Source organism: Ceratotherium simum, chromosome 25 (assembly GCF_057802395.1).
Source record: "Ceratotherium simum simum isolate JZ-2026a chromosome 25, ASM5780239v1, whole genome shotgun sequence".
Taxonomy (NCBI): domain Eukaryota; kingdom Metazoa; phylum Chordata; class Mammalia; order Perissodactyla; family Rhinocerotidae; genus Ceratotherium; species Ceratotherium simum.
Window position 1 is genome coordinate 39724394 of NC_141924.1, and position 20657 is coordinate 39745050.

The window sequence follows — 20657 nt, forward strand, 5'->3', positions numbered from 1 at the left end:
AGGGAAGATTTAAGCAGTCCCAGTTTTTTCTAGAACTTCTCTGAATGTACTTGGAAGTAACCTAATTTCTAAGAGTTCCATTATATCTAGTAGACCTGGCTGAAGAGCAATACCCCAGCCCACCAAAGGGACTACGGATCAGAGAGACTGGTTCCTTCCCAGGGAAATGTCTGATCATCTAATGTCCCCTAATGTTAGCATAGCTTTTCTTGTTACAGCAAAAGGAGGACGGTAGAAGGAAAATTAGCATACAGACTACTCATGGATTACAAATAATAAACAGTGAAAGGAAACAACTTGCTGTAGTTATACAAAACATAGTTAAAGAACACTCAAATAATCTTTGACTTGTCTACAGTTCTCTCCCCTGGCCTAAATTCATATCTTACAAATCCTTCTTCCTCTGTAAGATAAAGGCATCAGAGAATACTTAGGGGATGTATGGCATTTAAAATTAAAGAAAAGACCATTTCTGGGCCGATCCTGGGTTCTGGCAATTAAATATTATTGACTGTTTGCTTCCTTATTTTCAAACGCATATACAATATTTTCATAAAATAAGGTAACAAAAGACACTGGAGAATTTGTTTAAGTTTAGTTTATAAACCTGGATTTTGTGAACATCAATTTCACTGACTCTGTGAATGTAAAAACAATTAATTAACCAGCTGATATTACAGCCCTTAAAGGTGAAAATTTTTCTTTTATTTAACCAATCAGAGCATAGAATTTTGTGGCATAATCTTATTTTAGTCATACAAATATTTATCGGTTTACAGAGCCCTGTTGTACAAGATTAGGCTTGATTTTTTTTAACTTGACATGTATATTTGTTAAAATCTTTTTCTTTATAGGTTTAATATTTTTATAAACTATCACTCATATATGATATGTATTTCCTACAGTCATGTCCACCCTTCCCTAGAGATCAGAAAGCTAATGTTCTAGTTCAGTTTCTTCACTAATTTTCTTGACCTTTTCATCTAATCTGCCTGCATCATGGTTTCTTCACCTGTAATATGGGAATAGGGGCAACAGGATTATTTTTTGAGCATTTACTGTGTCCAATATTCTAATAAGTGCTTTATATGGATCTTTTCAAATATTTTTCACAGCAACCTTATAAGATGGCTACTGCTAATGTGTGTTTCCTTTCAGCTAAGGATCTAGAGGCTCAGAAGAGTCAAGAGCCTTTGCCGTGGTTATACAACTGGTAAGTCACAGAGCTTGGGTTCAAATCCAGACATGATGACTTCAGAGCACGCACTTTATCCAGTATAAATACTATTTATTTAGTCTGTTTTATAGGCATGCTCTGAAAAAAGTCTCAGGTATTCATAAATTAATTCAAAATGATTAATTTACCAGTGAATGGTCTCCAGTTTCAATTTAGAGATTCACTAAAAAAAGAGGAAGAGCATCCAGAGGTACAGAGAAGAAATGACTAGAACAGGATCTTGTGCTCATTCAATAATCATTGACCAAAAAAAGTGAGCAAGAAGTGCCTTTATACATACGGTCCAGTCGAGAGAAGGAGAAGCACATTTTTAAGCCACCGTTAAATAGGTCATAAATGAAAACTATTTGGTACACAACAAAGATGAGCTATGGCACGTACGTGACACACAGGTAGGTTGTTTAATAAGACCAATGGTATTTCATAGTCTTCATAGTCCCCTACACATGTTACAAATGGACTACGGGAAAGTAAGTAGAAACTTACACAGTGACTAGTGGTCTTCAAATGTCACAAATTATCTTCCTAAAAAATCATAGCTGTCATTTCATGAAAATACAAATCAACCTGTTAAAAGTGACTACTGGTTCATTTCTCCTTTTTTTCCCAGCTGTCTCAGATGGTACTAAGAATAGGTAATTTTCACAGATATCTAGAAGCCTACTTTGTTCCTAAACTAGTCTTTTATTTCAACTTCCTCAGTTGAAAAGGAAAAACCAGGTGTACATAAATATATATATGTTTGATTGAAGATAAAAGACCTGGCCCAGCCTTAAAGCATTGAAATCTGACTCCCCTTTGAATGGGATTGAATATTCCCTATTCAATAGTGATACTTCATCACGTAAACTGGGAAAGGGAAGGAAAAAATGTTAAATACAAAATGAAACATTTTAGGATCAAAAAACTGTGTCTAACCTGATTCTTGGGTTGTGAATTTTACCACATTACTAAATTGATTGCCATTTCCGACTTTGGTAAAGGCAGATATGCTGACAGAATAGGTGCTGACTGGTTCCAGTCCAACAAGTTTAGCTTCAGTTTGAAAACCTGAAATGTTCTGAAAAATAGAAAAAAATTCTTAATCACAATGCATCATCAAAATTTTGTTTGTAACTGGAAGAAATATTTTATTACATCAAAGTTATGCCTTCTGTGTTTAACCTTGACTTAATAAGCATGGGTATTTCTAATTAAAATAAAACAAATGCTAAACATTTTTTGGTGCCACAGGGTGTGCTCAGCTGATGATACAAGGATGAACTGGGTGCCGTCTCAGCCATGAAGAATCTCATAATTGCCAGCTTTTTAAAAGCTAGAGCATTTTGTTTTCTTTTTGTCTCCCACAAGATTACTTGGAATTATTTACCGATTATTTCCTTTAAACTTACAAAAATTAAACTTCCCAATTTAAATCCAATTTATGGATGTCAGCAATACTTGATTTTTCTTGAATTCATCTAAATTCATTTTTTAAATACCCAGCAAGATCCTTTGTAAATTAATTTATTCCTCAACCACTGTATGCTACGTGCTGGGAATGTAGCAGTGACTCAAATCAAACAAAATTTCTGCTCCCATGAAGCTTAAATTATGAATTTTCCCAGACAACTCCTAAATTTCTAATTTTACACAGTCTCTTAGGAAAGTGAAAAAAGGAACAAAACAGTTATCATAGTTGCCCAAGGGAAGATATACTTTCTTATAGAAAATTTTACCATTAAGTATAAAGTCTTCATTCAAAGATAATTGTCCTAACTGAGAGAGCAGTTAAGATTAATCTGTTATCTTTATGGAAAGAGAAGACAATCTCTTCTGTGGTATAACTTTAAGAATATTGCATTATATCTGACTCAAAATATAAACCACTTTGACTTATTTAGTAAACATTTCAGGAGCAGAAATTTAGCAAGATTGTTAACTCTCAGGGCACTTAGAGCTAGAATCATATTTTAAATTAACCTCTTGCAAGTCCTTGACATCCTTAGGGACTCACTGTATTACACTATTTCCTTTCATTCTTTCACACTTACTGTTTATACAGCATACTGTTAGATAACCAAGAGATTTCAAAGATATATAATACATGGTCCCTGTCATCAAGGATTTTTATATTAATTAGAGAAATCCACAAACAACTGCTCACTGAGAAGAAATAAAACACAAAGCAGGTAAATTTTGATTTTGGTGAGGAAGGGCTAATACCCAGAGAAACGACTGAATTCAAGAGATTATAATGAAAAGTGTGAGAGTAGCTTATGGATAGTGAACAGATTTATGCAAGAGTAAGTTGTAAGAGGGAGACACGAGTGAGGAATATTTCCAAATATATTTCAACAAAATTTTTTCCTAAATAAATAATTTCTTTCAGAATGTGTGAGCGACCTGAGACAGCAGCAGACCTGGATCTGATGGATCTCCATGTGGACAACCTGGATTGACTGGGAGGGCAGGAACATTGGGAGTGCTTCTGGAATTATTCCGCCTCCACAAGTCCACATATAATTTGAAAGGAGGCAAAGAAAAAAATAATAGAAACTGACAGTCGGGACATAGAGGTAGATGAAAACATAGAAAGGAAAATAGGACAACACACTCGGAGAGAAAGCTAAACAGAGGGAGGAAAGTAAACTAGATTTAAGAAAGGAAAAAGATGACATGAGAGTACATTTAAAGGAATTAAAAGAAAATAAGACTAGGAAAATTGATGGAAGAGAAAATAAATACAAAATGGAGCAACTAAAAGTAGTAGATTTTAAAGAAAAACTACTCCCTCTACCCCAAAAATAATGTATTTAATACTTTATGGTATAAAGATTATATTTTTTTCTACAATTGGAATTTTTATGGTAGCATTTCTATTGAGAAAACAGAATGTCTCAAAATCTTAGAATATGACATTATCATACTCAGGTAAAGGTGTACTGCCATTTCATGCTTAGTGCTATTACAATGCTGGATGGACTTTTTTGTTCTTTTTTAAACTATATACAATAACAAAAATAATATCTAAGACATTTAGCATATGTCGGGGATTGTTCTAAACGCTTTATATAGATTTTCCCATATAATCCTCACTTTTTAATGTATGCATCTTTATAACTCCCATTTTGCACTTGAAGTAACTGAGTCATAAGAGGTTAAGCAACTGCCCCAACACAGCACAGTAAGTCTCAAAGGGAAGGATCTAATTAGGTAATTTGATGCCAGAGCCCTTAATTTACCACTATGCTAACGGTGTCGGTGGTGGAGATCACTGCTCTGAGGAGAAAAGATTACACATCCACATCCAAACCCCAATACACAGATGTGATTATCCTAAGAATATGACTACATGAAGAAAATGATACCTTTTTTCCCTTTTGATATCTATTTCCCAGTGATCCATACAGACAAAGCAAATAAAAAATGGGAAAATGTTAAGATTAGACCTGGGACAGATATTGGAGGGCTAGAGACTTTGTGTCATTAACGTAATTTCACAGTTCTGGGAAACAGATTCTACATTTATGGAGTAATATAATTCAAATTCTACTCAGCCTATCAGATTTTAAAGTAATATCTTGATTTCCAGAAAGAAAGTCACTGTACCTTATGACATAACCTTAATCACTGCTTTTAATTTTTACTATTCACTTTGTAAGCTACACAAGCTATAAAAATGATTTACCATAAGTAATGAATTGTAATGCATATAATATTGAGGACAATGTTTACTGCAGATTTTTTGCACTCTTCTTGCTGTAACTAAATAAGAGCATTCTGGTATGTACTTCCTTTGCCTTTGGACAAAAATGAGAACACTTTCTTAAATAAATGCCAGTATAACATATTTTGGCAATTAAATGGTAGAAACCATATAAGTATATTTGAGACTCTTTGTTACACTGGCTCTTTGAATATTTTTCATTGATTCTGGAACCTAAAAATGGAGGTAGGAAAGGGTGTTTAGCGTTGCAAACTAATTAGCATTGAAAGGAAAGGAATAATGATATATCTTAAGAGACCAATTAGTGTGGAATTAAATGCTATCAGGGAGGATTATCAAAAGTCCAGTATAAACACTTTTCTGAAAAGGTTAAAGACATTCACTTGGTACTTCTTTTAACAACAAATAGAAATATATTACTTTCAAGATAATAAGCTTTAAATAGTCTGAAAAAACTTACTATATACTTTCCAACATTAAACAAATGGTGCAATTATTTCTTAACTTGTAGATATCTAGAAGTAACAAATTCTAAGTAAATTGCTCTAGAAGTACTCAGCTTCCATATCTGACAAACGTTTTCTGTGTTTTCCACAAGCATCTTTAAATTGTAGGAAACAAACAAGATGTTTTTAAAAGACAGTCCTTGTTTAGTTTAAAGCAGTCCATTTTCCCCCTGCATGGCAAAAGATTTTAATTCAATTTCTGAATTTTTGAAATAAACATATACTGTTACAATCAACCTACCTTATAAAATACAGTATCAGTTTCATGTTCATGAATTTTTAAGCTATATAGTTTAACAATACCGCCTGGAACAGGACTCGGGCTCCATTTCAGCCATACAAAGTCTGAAGTGTAGTTGATTAAAGTCAAGTTTTGAGGAGGTGCTAAAGGCACTGCAGGAAAACACATTACAAAACTTATATTCATAACATTTTTAGCATAAAAATATCGCGACTCTAGCTTCTCGAAGACACTAGTTCAGAAAGATTTATAAAATGATCCAATTTTAATTTCAGAAATAAATTGCATTAGTAATTATGTTTTGGTACTTGAAACTCAGTAGTTCCAAAGTAGCTTTAAACAGAACACTTTGTTCTGAAGCTCCAATAAAAAAAAATATGGTCAGCAAAGCAGATGAATAGTTGTAAGCCTGTTACACACAGACAATCAAATATTTTTTCGTTTTCCATGCTGTTCCTTAAAAAGAGAGCAAGTGCTTCAACAGAGAAATCATTTGAAGAAATATGGATTCTGGCTTACCTGACTCATCTGTGTAAAAGAAAAGAATACTGGAAGGACCGAGTCCTTTTACAGTTCTTGCAGCAGCAAAAAAGCTATATAATGTAAATGGTGAAAGCTCTTCCAATATTATAGAGTTATCAGAAGTAATAAAATAATAATTTTCATTTGGTCCTTGTAAAGTTAAATCATAACTTATTATTGCACCATTTGGTCTTACTGGGGGATCCCATGATAAGAGAACTGAGGTAGAAGAAAGGTTTTTAAAAGTGTTGATTATTGGTGAAGTTTCTGGGACTATAAAAGAAAAAAAGAATATTAAATGAAACAAAAGTGAATTAGCATTAAAAAGAAGAGGCTTTAATAATAATGGGACTTAATTTTATTAACAGATAATTATTTTAAGAAACTTAGAGTTCATTGTGTTTTTTGAAAGGTTAATTCCTCAAGAACAAACAGAATCTATGTAACAATAAGAACAACATTTTCTATCAGAAAGCAATATAAATAAGAGAACACCAACGATCTGCTTAACAGGCAATAGAAGGGTCCAGCCTACCATCTTCTTCAGTTTTGATGTGTAGCTGGGCAGTATAGGTATCAGAGAATCCTTTTTCTGTTGATGGAGTGATTTTTAATATATAATCAGTGTATTTTTCCAGATTATCAAAATATATGCTTCTCTCATACGTAACTAGAGGTGGTCTCACGTGGCGAGGAGTCTGCTGTAAGCTCAGAGAAACATAGTAGAAGACTAGACCGTTTGGTTGAGACGGTGGGCCCCAGCTCACATTTATTGCAGTTGATGAAATGGACTCATAAGTCAGGTTTCCAACAAACCCTTCAGGTACTATGATGGGTAATGTGCAAAATATAAAAATTATCAGTCACGCTAAATAAAATTTAAGTAAATTCACAAACTGGAGGATAATAGTTGAAATAGCATCTGTTACATCAGCACCTCTTACACAATTTAAATGCAGATGAGGTAAACAGCACCTATTACAAAATATCTTTTAAATAATTATATTAAAAATTATTCAAAATAAACCCTGTCATCTTTAATATGTGTGAGGATTGTTTTATATAATATTCTCTAGGCTTTTCTGCCCTACAACATGGAGATTATGTGTGTGTATACATAGATGTGTGTGCATGTATACACAGATATTTAAATATTTTGACAATGTATATTATCTAAATAATATTTTTAGTTTCTTTCTTATCCTTCTTGTACATATGAGGTCATCTAGGATCACTCACCTAGAACAGTGCACAGTAAGTGTTTATTATTCATGGTGCTATACTAATAACTGATAAAATGTTACAGGTTGGTGAAAATCTTGGGAGAGATCTGCGTTTAGAGAATGCCTGAAATGATATTGACCACATATTGCACTAAAACCTTTTTGCTAAAGACTCTCCAAACTCATATCTCCACATATTTTATCCTATCTTCTTCTTTTGATTCACGTGTAAACTATTTAAAAGATTGTTCTGACAACAAGGAAAGCATTCACTCCTCATACTTATAGTGTCTGTCAATTTATAATCCTCAGATAATAAACATGTAATTTTACTCTCAACAGAAGTTTAGGTCAGTACCATTTCTCAATATCAGACCAATCTTTGAAAAATAAGTGGACAACAGAAACAACCACAAAAAGAAATAGGCAATGATCCATGTATCATTGTGTTCTCGAAGTGGAAACCTAAAAAACGTTAAGAGTTTCAATCATTACAGTTTTCTGAATATTCAGCACAAACAGGATTCTTAGAAGCCACATCCTAGAAAATTCTGAGGTTAAAGCAAAAAAGATATTCTGGGTATATTAGCCACAAACACAACAGGAACAAAGATGCTGCAGAGAGTCCTATGTGGATTCAAAGACTGAAAAGGAAACAAATTGCTGGAGAAAAAAAAAATGTAGTTCCTAAAGCAAATGGATAAGTATATCAAGTTTGGAAAATCTGTCCATGTATGCAACAGCATTTTTCATGCCCATAACCGGATGGCTTTGACATCTTTCGAAGCAATAAAAGAGACAGAATTTTCACTAATGGGTGATAACAGTTTTCATGAATGGAAAAGGCTGTTATTATTGCAATAGTTTTATAGCTATATTAAATGCATTGTCAAACTAATATAATGACTAGTTAAATGTGCCTAAATAAAATATAGATTTTACTACCAATACATACAAATAGAAATAATTATACAGTTTTAAATTAATCCTATTAAAGATTAATAAATGTTTTCCATTTACATACTGTCTTGATCTGTGTATACTTGAACTATGTCACTGCTTTTATTCCCATTTCCAACTGAAGTGCTTGCTGTTATCCAAAATGTATAGTAGCTGAATATTGCCAGTTTATCTATTATTGCAGATACGGTCATATTGTCAAAGTCATTGGTTACTTCAGGGAGTGTAAAATTCTGAAAAATAAACATATTGTTTTAATCGTTCAGAATATAGTTTTAGTATACATGAACATTTCAAAATAATTATTATCCATGAATTGGTTTTCTCATTATTTTAATATGTTAATTTTTGAGTAAAATGAACAGAGAACATTTTTATTGCAATAATTAAAGTGGAAATATGTTTGAACTAAAAGAGGAATAGATGGTGGCTGTTTTTATTACAAAATCAACACACGGAGTAGCAGAGTAGAAACTCCAAGCTTAGTAATGAAGAACATCAAACGGCCAACTGAAAATGCTACAACTGTGCCAATCAGTGTGTTTTCAATATGAAACAGTGAAGTATTTTTCAAAACATTGACTCTATATTTTTAAACAAGTTTGGGAGTATTATATTATAAAATTTTAATATTTTTATTATTATAAATGATGAAGGAATTATGAAAGTGTTCACCTCTTCCTATGAACACAAACGGTTATTATTCATCTTTAATGGGTCTTCTTACTTTCTACAACCATGGGGAGAAATGACAAGGCAGTGAGATGCGCTCTCTCATATGTACAGTAAGAGAAATATTGAAATTCTCTTGCTTGACTCCTAGTTATATTTGTCCCAAGGCATTTTTAGATGATTAGAGAATTTATGCAATCATTTCCTTTCTGACCAAATTTTAAACACAAAACACGCACTCAAACAAAATCGATTCTAAACTAAACAAAAATAGACTTTAAAAAAATCATATAGGCAATTAGTATGAATAACTTTACAATAATGTCCATCTACACTGGGAAATCTGAATCATTCCAATCTGCACAAAGCTCTTAAGTCCTACAGACGTTGGTTCAATTCTGGCAGGGTAGCCCTGGATAAATCATCTAATCTTAAAGCTTCTCCTTCCTCAGCTATAAAATGGGAATAATAATTTCCACTTCACAGAGAGCTTTTGATGATTAGATGATATGAAGCACATAAAACAATTAGTACCATGTCTGCACACAATAAAAACCAATAAATGGTAATTAGTTCATTTAGATGATTAACATAGGATAATCAATTTAACCAAAAATTTATAGTTAGGATGGCTCTGCAATGTATCAAGAAATTAAATTCAGGGCCGACCCCGTGGCTTATCGGTTAAGTGCGCACGCTCCACTACTGGCGGCCCGGGGTTCGAATCCTGGGCGTTCACCGACGTACCGCTTCTCCGGCCATGCTGAGGCCGCATCCCACATACAGCAACTAGAAGGATGTGCAGCTATGACATACAACTATCTACTGGGGCTTTGGGGGGAAAAAATAAATAAATAAATAAAATCTTTAAAAAAAAAGAAATTAAATTCAGCAAACTTTTGTGGTTCTTTTGTCAGTATTTGGTGGGGAAAAAGGGTGAGTGTAATAAAAGATCTACTTCACTTTTGTGGTGCCTTATTAGGAACAGCCAAGCTAAAATAATTTGACAATCTCACCCAAAATATAATCTTTGAGTTTTAATACATTCCAACACATCTACTTTAACATGGAATAACTAGCTTATTACAGTATCTCCTAAAACTATTAATTTAATTATTCAGCCATAAAAAAGAAGGCTATCTTGCCATTTGCAACAACATGGATGGACCTTGAGGGCATTATGTTGAGTGAAATAAGTCAGACAGAGAAAGACAAATACCATATGATCTCACTTATATGTGGAATCTAAACCAACAAAAAAAAAATCTGAACTGACAGATACAGAGAACAGATTGGTAGTTGCCAGAGGTGGGGGGTGGAGGGTAAGCAAAATGGGTAAAAGTGGTCAAAAGGTACAGACTTCCAGTTATAAAATAAATAAGTCATGGCGATGTAATAAAAAACATATTAATGTAGCTTTTTGGTGTAAATTTAAATTTTTCTTTGTTATAGAATTTATTCTGATTACCTGTGACCTTGATGACTATTAAGTAATGAATTATTTTGAATCACCAGAAGTCATTCCTGATGAGTGTGTGACTTAGCATGCATAAACATATAACAAATTTGGAATTCAATCAATTATCCAGATGATTATTTCATTCATGTATTTATTTTTGGAAAAAAACGTCTTTTGGCTCAAATTATCTAATTAGGCTTATTCTTTTGTGTATACAAATGCAGTCAGAAGTTATTTAGTGAAAGATTTTCAAATTTGATTAATCAACCAGTATTCATTTAACACTTTTTTAATATAAGACACATATCAAGCACACTGAGGATATATGACATAAGTGGGTAAAAACTAAAATATGGAAGAGTCAATACACTATACAAGAGCAAATGTTCAACAATCAAAGGAAGAACAGGAAGGACTGCCAGGCAGTAGTAGAGAGATTAAATTCCCTAAGGTATTGCACTACACACTCAAGTGCTCCAAAAGTATAACTAAGCACCAAAAATAATGTTGGTCTATTATAACAGTTTTATGTTCTTTGAATTAAAATATTTATTGAGCAATAAACCTATGTATGACACAATACCAGAGGACTTCAGGCAATGGAAAGGTAAGTGTCACATGACTCTTTTCTTCAAGTTGTTTGCTATGGCATAAAAAAGCGAAGACAAGTAGCAGATAATAGAAGGCAGAATAGGATATACCATGCATGACATATTCTACAAAGTTCTGTAGGAAGAAGAAGAAAGAAGGAGGAAGAAAAAAGCTGTACACTTATTCTGCTATATAATTTTCATTTTGAGGATTCTCTTCTAGCAATCCAAAACAGAAAATTAGGTAGTGAAGATTTTGATGCTATATTTAACATTAACTTTGGGAATAAATTAAAGCACAGATGAACTTCAAGCAATATGAGAAATGTTTTAACATCATTAGCCTGTGCCCTCTTGCAGCTGTCACACTTAAAAGCATTCTTAAGATTATTTAATAAAAGATTACATTTTCTAAGATAGATACATTGCAAATGGGATCATATTGTAGATGCAGGTTTGAGTAAGTAGGTTCACAAGATCTTGTTGCAACTTACGTTTAGTTAGATGTTTACACTTGATTATTTAGGTGTGGACAAAGAGAACCAAAATAGCCGTAAGTAAATTGTACAGCAGCAAAACCTTTGCTAAGATTCAGAACTTCTGAAAGACTTTGCAATATTTTTGTTAAATGCGTGAAAGAAGGACCTGAAATTCGAACGGCCCCTGCGACATAACGAAACATTGCTAAATTTGTAAACAACATTGTGGTAAAAAGTAAACAAATAAATTGCATGCTAATTCCCATTTCCCTTCCCCACATAGAGCAGAATAAAAAGGAATAGCAAAAATTGTTCGATATACAGAATAGAGAAGAAAAACAATGGATCCTCCTTTCTTATACAACTCCACTCTTAAAGGGCCTTGAGCAGAATGCAAAAACTAAACCAACCTCTGGACTTTCTTTTACCCACTGCTGGGTTAGTCCTGAGACAGCTTGTAAAGCTCTGCTTTGACCCTATTCATTAGCCTAAATTGCAGTATAGATGCACTAAAGCAAGTCATACTTTAGTTCCAGAGATTGCTGCTCATAAGAACTAACTCGAAAGGCTAAACTTAGGTTGTCAGTCACAAATGGAAACAGGCAAATTGGAATTACTGACTTATCTCTATTCTCTCTCTGCTTAAAAGGATACAAAGAAATAAGAATGGCCAGAGTCATAATCAATACGTAGTCAATAGTTTCTATCAGTGTGGTACATATTCTGTAAATTGCAGTCTTTCTTTTAAATTAGTGTTTTCCAAGTTGTATTCCAACTCTCTCCATTCCTGATTCAATCACAACCACTCCAATTTTATTATTTTCATATATTACAGTTCTGTGAACTATTAAGCTTGGAGAAATAAAGGGATTCTGCTGAAAAAATTAAAAATATTTCTCTAAGTGAAATGCATGTTAGGTATTTTCATAACTATTATGATTCATATCCTAGAAAGTGCCCATCTGCAAACTGTGCAAACCTAGAACCTTGCATACCTCAAGTTAAATAACCACATTCCTGGTGATTGCATTAGATCTGATACTAAGTAATAATAATAACAATAATAATAATGATGATATCAACCCCTCCTGCTAACAATTGAAAACATTTTTAAAATTGAAGAAAAACACACAAACACATGAAAACTATTTATAGTGTATACAGTAGTCCCCCCTTATCCTCAGAAGATATGTTTTAAGACCCTCATTGGACGCCTGAAATCAAGGATAGTACCAAACCCTATATATATACTACGTTTTTTCCTCTACATATATATTTCAGGTGCAACAGCAAAACTAACACAAATTTCTTTTTCCTTCTTCACAATTTCACGGATAGAAGATTCATTCTTATGATCTTAGTAACCTCAGCGTACAATTTTTTTTCTTTCCTTACTAAGTGAAGAACTTTTACCTTTTTACTTAAAGGAAGCACTTGACGGCTTCTCTTCAGCATATCCAAATTGCCAGCATCACTACTCTCGAGCCTTGGGGCCATTATTAAGTAAAATAAGGGTTCCCTGAACACAAGCACTGTGATACTGTGACAGTAGATCTGATAACCAAGAGGGCTACTAAGTGACTAACAGACGGGTAGAGCATAGTGTGGATCCACTGGACAAAGGGATGATTCACTTCCCGAGCAGGATGGAGCTAGACGGTGAGAGATTTCATCACACTACTCAGAATGGCGAGCAATTTAAAACTTATGAATTGTTTATTTCTGGAATTTACCACTTAATATTTTTCAACCAGGGTTGACCATGGGTAACTGAAACTTCGGAAAGTGAAATGTGGATAAGGAGGGAGTACTGTACAAACAAAAGAAAATTTTTTTAGCTGAGAAATAATCGAGGGTAAATGAAACCATCGACTCTTTGGAGAACACTTCTTGGAGGAGTGGAATTGAGGGCCATATGTATATACAGAATTGTAAATAGGTGGCAGCTTCATTGTTGGTAATGCATTTTTGAGCTGATGTAGAAATGTGTGTGCATGCACAGATAGATAGAAAGAGAGATTGAAATGTACCAGACATTTATCTACCACATTTTTCTATTTCAAAGGGAGTTTTATAAAATGTCTATGCATAATTATCAATGTAAGATTTTTTTCTACCATGCCAAGTCTATATCATCATCAACAAAACTGAAGGATGTAAACAAAGAACTAGGAGAAAACTCAGAGTCTTACCTGTATGTAAGTACCTGAAGCATTTCTGTAATAAATGGAATAATATTGTATAATCCCATTAGGTTTTGAGGGAGGAGTCCAAAAGAGAATTATTGATGAAGAACTGAGATTTGCATAATGAACATCTTTGGGAGGATCACTTGGTGCTATAAAACAAACAATGGAACAAAAAACTGTACTTGTGGCTCTAAATAATCTCTGAGATGTTTCTAATTTTACCTGCCTTTGATGAGTGATGATAATTGGTTTTCAAAAAAAATCTTAAATTAGGAATAACCTCTAATTAGAAGTCAGAAGTGAAATCCATAAGGCTCGTTGGGCCATCCCTCTAACATTGTACCGTAGCAATATCCAAGCAGAGGACAGATGCATTTCTTACTCATAAAACACTATCCCAGCTCTAAAACAGACCTACTGCCCTGGATTTGAAAACAATTATAACAAGTTTCCCATATAGAATACATAATTTTAACTTAGAATTTTGAAATCAAATAGAGGACAAAAGCAGAGAGCTGACCATACATTTTATTTTGTTTCATTTAACCAACATAAGATGCTTACAAAGTGTCCAGTTCTGTGCTGAGTGCATTTACAAATATAAACTCATTTAAGCCTCATAAGGACTCTCTGTGAAGTAAGTCCTATATTGTTTCCAGAACACAGATGGGAAATTGAGGCACACATAGATTAACTAACTTTCCCAACATCACACAGCTCAAAAGTGACCAAAAAGCAATTTTGCATCCAACCAATGACAGATATTAGGCTTAATAACACATTTTTATATTTAACACTTATTTTTTCTGATTAGGATATTCTTTTACTTGGTCTACATACAGAAGAACTCACCTCCTTCAGGTGCTCGAAAGTTTATGACACTGCTTCTTGTTTTCCCATCACCAAATCTGGTGCTAGCTGTTACATAAGCATTATATTCAACATCATAGTCCAAATCTGAATACTCTAATGATGTTTCAGTTACATTAATAGTTTTTAATGATGATCTATCCCTTAGAGAAAAAAAAGATTATTTGTATAATTGAAATTTAAATTAAATGCTACATATACATTTTGAGCACAAGTAAATTAAAAAAAGCAACATGTATGCACAGAAGTTTATTAATCCAGACTAATAAAATAAAGATGCCACTTATCCTGAAATGCTGAAAGAGTGAATATCAGAATAATTCAATAATAAACTTCCTTTGTTTTTCAAGTATTCAGTTTTCAAGAATTCAGCAATTCAACCAAGTGTTAATAAGATGTTCATATCAGAGTTTTCTTGGACTGATTTTAATGGATCTCCAGGAATACTGTGTATTTGAGATAATTACAGCATTCCTTTTCATACCAGTGTTTTAGTTGTTCAAACATTTGTTCTTTTTAAGTGTTGCCAAAATCTTATTTATACTATAAATACTGTACAAAAGTAACATTTACTTCAGACCAAGTCAAATAAATAAATAGTAAATATCTGAATAGTAGTATCTAAAACAGTGAGCCTGTGGGTTATCCTTTATTTATTTAATTAGAAATGAGATTGAAAATAATGTTTGAGTAACATCAGGAAAGGAAAAAGTAGAGCTCACATGTCTCACTCAATTAAAATCTTAAAAGTATCTGAAATGACACTCCAGAAAAGAAAATAAATATTGACTCAACACTCTCCAAGTACCTACCAAAATCCCAGGAAGGGGGAAAAGTCTAAAGAATAAAATGTTGCTAAGTAACAGAGCACTACCATTGTTTCATTTCAGGCATTTTATTTCGGTTTCCATAGTTTTGAACTGGGTATAGATTAAAATCTAAACTAAAGAATGAACACATACATAGTGTTATGTTTATGCACACATAAAAACTGTGCATTTTAAAAATAAATTTAGATTTTAAGAGCAATAAAATTTATTATTAAAGAATTTAGATAAGGGAATATGATCTATATCACAGAAAAGGTATATATCTCATGTAATCTCATTTTTTTTCCTCCTTTAGAAACATAAGGCATCCAAGAAGTAAATGGATATTCCCTCTGAATATAGAATGCTTTTCCTTTACCACTGAAATATTTGAATTATTGAATCATTAAGAGGAATAAGAGATTTTAAGTGAATTAAGGATATCCACAAAGAGATACATTTCAGCCATGGTTTTACCATTACGAAAGCATCAATTCACTCCAAATATAAGTATGGTTATCTGAAAAATAGTTGGAAGGCTTACCATAGTGAGAAAAATACGGATTTAGAGCATGCGATTGGAGACAGGCAGGATTAGCCAGGCAATTCAGCAATTGGAAACAGTTTCATCGGGCATCCTTTGTCAGAGCAGTAGGGAAGGCATTCTCTGACTTCACTGAGACTACGGGAGAGGGGCTTTTAAAACCTTAATGCCCTGGCTATTAGTCTGAGAGAGATGCCTTGTCATAGAAACTTTACCCAATTCCATACTCCTGCCATTGGTCACAGCTCATCAGAACACTACAATATAGCTAATCCAATTCAGATCTCTAGAGCTATAAAATTAAAGTAATCTAATTGCATTATATCTATTTTTAAAATTCCTTTTCAGGCATATTTTTCAATACTATCTGCTGCTTGACCTGACCTTCACAGCAGAATACTGCAGATAAGTGTCTGCCTACAGTAAGAAAAACTCCAATTATGTTCCACAGATACTGTAGAATCAAGGCAATGACCTGGAAAATGCAGGTCAAAAATAAATTTTGTCTTACATATCTGGACATTTCAGTAAAAAGAAGATAGTCTTTATAAATTATCTGAATAACAAACTCAATAATCCATGTCAGTTAGCATACACAGAGACAGTTTCCACATGTACCCTGGTTTATCTCCAGAGACAAAATAGTGCTAACAAACATTTTTCAGATACTGATATGTCTTGTCTATTTGGGGTTTGTTTGTTTTTCTTTTGGAGTTTAGGGTTGTGGCTGATATATTAATAACTAAGGTAGAAACATATCTGAGCATACTTCAAATGAAACTTCAACTTCTGATGCAAGTTCAGAATGTACCTAGGTACGTAAGAGATGATTTGCCATAAAACTGAGAACCAAGAAGGACAAGGAGAGAAGGATGCTGTCCCTGAGGATATGACTCCATCCTCCTTGCTCTTATGCTGTTGCCAGATTGGAGGAAACACACATAAACCTTTGGGCGAGGCTGGCTGTCTGCTCTGAAGAGCTGTCTCAGTGAGCAGTCCTGCAGTGCAGAGAGGTCACTCCCTCTTGTGCATGAGAAACCCAGCTTTGACACTGCTATAACCGGTTGTTACTTTTGCTTTTAGCTGGTTTAGTTACAAAATCTCTGTTTTGTTCTTATTAGTTTAAAAATATTATAGTAGGATTACTGTGTGTTCCATTATAGTGTTTTAGTTCCATTTATAAAGGTATATGTTCTATATCTTAATTGTTTCTCTTATTATGTTAATAACAATGATCTACATTATTTTTTTTTTTGTAGTTGCCTAATTTGGATGTATCATAGTTATTCAGTCTTCCTTTTATAAATTAACATTTAGGTTGTTTCTCTCCCTTATTTTCCCCTTGGTTATTACTAACAATGATGCAGTAATCATTCTTACACAAATATCTTTTCATAATGGTACTTTCATTTGCACAGGTTAAATTCCCAATAGCATGATTAAGTCAAATGTTTTTTTTTAATTTTTATTTTAATGATAACTGTTCCAAAATAACCACTGTTCCAAATTATAAATTATTATGATTTGGAGTCACAATAACAACACATGAGAGTACGCATTTCAGCAAATTCTCACTACTAGTCTGAATATTAATCTTAATTTCTGCAAGTTCAATTGACCAAAAATATCTGTTTAATTTGCACATCCCTGACCTTGAGTGAGACAGAATGTGTTCTCATGTGTTTACTGTCATTTGCAGTCTATTTTTTTTTAATAACTTATTCACACATTTTCTTTACTGTATTTTACTTTAGTCTATTAAATGGAGAACAACATACATTGGAGTTAGGGAGGTATTGTTCTTTAAAGATAGGGCTCCAAACAAAGAAAGATACCTTCCCCACCCCATCTGAATTTAGAGATGATATGTATGCAACCAATATTCAACAGAATTCAAAAAAAATTTATTGAGCATATACTTTATATCAGGAACTATGTTAGACACAAATATGACTGAGACAGCCCTATCCTCAAAATAGGCAGACAAAGCAGTACATAATTATAAAACAATTCAATAATAACAATGTGATCTCCTTAAGGACAATAACTTCTTTCCCCCAACTGCTAACAGCAAAGTAAAAGAGAAAGACATGAGGAAAAAAATGTTGTGACCAAAAAGAAGAGAAGGAGAATAAAGCACAGCCCCCAGGGATGCAGGAGATTGCTCACTAGACAGCTACTTCGTAAGGTGTGCGAGTGGAATGGGGACTTGAGGGACGTGGGAAGAGGAAGAGAGGAGGCCTACCCGACAAAGCAGGTCTAACTCCTACATATCCGAAGGCGCACACTGGGTGGAAATGGAAGGAATAAAAATGTCACACAATACTTAATCCCTAAAGTAGATCACTTTCAATACCAGCCAAACCTCCCAAGTGGTACAAATTTTCAAAGTGAGAAAAAATATCGAGTCCTCAGTGCAATCATTTTACTGATTTAATTCTAGAAACTTTAATATTAGAACATTTTAAAAGCTGTTTTGAATTTTAGAAATTAAAATAATTCAAATGAATTTAAAATTATTCTGAATAAATATAAGATGCAGTTTTCAGATGCAGTTTTTCTATCTGTCTCTACTCATTGGTAACACCAAGAAAATGTCTTGGGATAAGATTAATGGAGTCTTTAAGATGAAGTTATTTCCCAGTTAATTTATAACTTTTTTCAGAAGACAGACCATGTTTTGACATCTAGGGCATACAAGAAATTCTAGAGCATAAGAGTAGTCTCTTTGCTCTGCTTTACCAATTTATTTGCTTATCTCTGATCACATCAAGACCACACTGAGCAACATTGTTCCCATTTCCATTTGGGAAATGGGAAGACTTAAACAAATTTCCCCATTTCCCAAAATGTGAACATGAATGGTTTTCCACACCAGGTTTGAGACCTTTGGAAAGGTCATGGTCTGAATTCTAATCTTCATCATTTGATACTTTGTTCCATGTGGACAATCTAACCTGATGATACGTTCGCCTCTGTCCATTCCTATGAATTTATTTTTAAAACTTTAATCTGCTGTTATCTAAATAGTCTAGATTAATCCTATCACTGACTAAATACTTCTCCCTAACATAAAGAATTTCAACATCCATTTACTTGACTCTTTATCAAATCATTCTCTCATATGTACCAGAGATTTCTCTAATTTTCCTACTCTAAGCAAACTGCTCTTCTGTGTCGCACTTTAGAATAATTACTCTGCACAGCTGGGTAGTATCAATAGGTTAGTAATTATGTATTACGCAATCCCAAACTAGCAAGGCATAAATAGTTGAAAAGTCTATCACCCTAAAGCTTTTCTAGAACCTCGAAAGTCTAAGCCAAAGTAGGGTATTCATTTGTTGTTGCTGTTGTTCCTATTGTCATCATTTGATTGGCTGGTTGATTTGGTTTAAATTTGTTGTTTGTTTGCAGAAAAGACACATTTAGAAGATCAGAGGAAAAAGCCACTCAAGAGAATGAAGTTGAAGCAGAAGAAGCACACACTCATAAACCCCGGTCGTGGAGCAGAGATGAGGAATAAAGTCCAGAAGATAGGAGGAGGGATTGTACTCGAGCTGGAGTTTTGAAAAAGATTTCATCCCCTGAGAATGGACTAAACCTCTCAGGCCAGAATAAGGAGTTTGGACTTTATTCCAAGAGTAATAGAAAGTCCTTGGAGTCTTTTCTTCAGGGGTTAATCTTTGGGTGCATGGTTAAAATAAAATTTTAAAATCCCAAACAATACTGAGGTTCATTCTCTTTCTCTGTCTCTCTCTCTCTAGAGATATCCTTATTCAAGCCTCGAGACTCCACGTATCCAGCCTGCCACCCCTCCAGCTTTCCAGATTCATCTCCTCCCGCTTTCCTTGTGCGCCATTATACTCAAGACATAGGGCCATTTTGCTGTTGCTCACACCAAGCTTCTTGCTGTTAACCACACCTGATGTTATTTGTGCTCCTGCATCCAGTTAGTATACCCTTGGATTTTTCAGCTATATGTGTCAATAAACTCCCATTTTTGCTTAAGCCAATTTATGTTGGGCCCGGTCAGTTGACACTAAAAGAATCTTGACTAATACTTATTCCCATTCTTTCAACACTTTCTCACATGTCTTGATCCTGAGTATTTCCACCATCCTCCACTAACAAGCTCTGCTTTGTCCATATACTCTTTAAACTGTGGGGGCCAGTAATCCAATTGGTTTACACATGAAACAGTATAATTATTCTCTCATAATGGATAAAGTCCATCAATTTTATCTTATTTATAAAGTCCATCATCAACTGATATTGGTAATGCAGATCAATATCAAGCCAGTGATTTTTTTGGTAGAAATATCCCATATGAGTTGATGCACTAAGCTTAATTTATTTTAACTCCTTAAGTCTTTATCATAAATACTGTTATCAAACTAAGACTTCCCTAATCCTGAAAGTGTACTGTTGAGATTTTAGAACAAAGGCCAATTACAAAACCTACTCCTAGCGATGCAAGAAAAGCATGATTTTGGAGTAAGACAGGCCTGGGTATGAATTCTAGCTCTGTCACCTTCTAAATCTGTAACCTTCAGCAACTCCTTAACCTCATCAAGCTTCAGTTTCCACAACTATAAAATGGTGACAATATTCCTCTCTTTATTGTATTGTTGTGAAAAACAAATAAGG

At 33.7% G+C, this 20657-nt stretch overlaps 1 protein-coding gene across 4 annotated transcripts in view; it reads right to left on the reverse strand.

Moving 5' to 3' along the window:
- Window positions 1-20657, reverse strand: part of PTPRQ (protein tyrosine phosphatase receptor type Q) — a 243829-nt gene that overhangs the window by 119954 nt on the left and 103218 nt on the right. For 2 of the 4 annotated variants that reach the window (XM_087449140.1, XM_087449141.1), the window contains 7 exons: window positions 14640-14800; window positions 13791-13936; window positions 8463-8631; window positions 6751-7041; window positions 6213-6488; window positions 5694-5845; window positions 2156-2297 (listed from right to left, as the gene is read on the reverse strand). In XM_087449140.1, coding sequence (XP_087305266.1) covers window positions 2156-2297; window positions 5694-5845; window positions 6213-6488; window positions 6751-7041; window positions 8463-8631; window positions 13791-13936; window positions 14640-14800 — 1337 coding nt within the window. The remainder of the gene's footprint in view (window positions 1-2155; window positions 2298-5693; window positions 5846-6212; window positions 6489-6750; window positions 7042-8462; window positions 8632-13790; window positions 13937-14639; window positions 14801-20657) is intronic. The other 2 variants (XM_087449137.1, XM_087449138.1) reach the window with 2 other exon arrangements.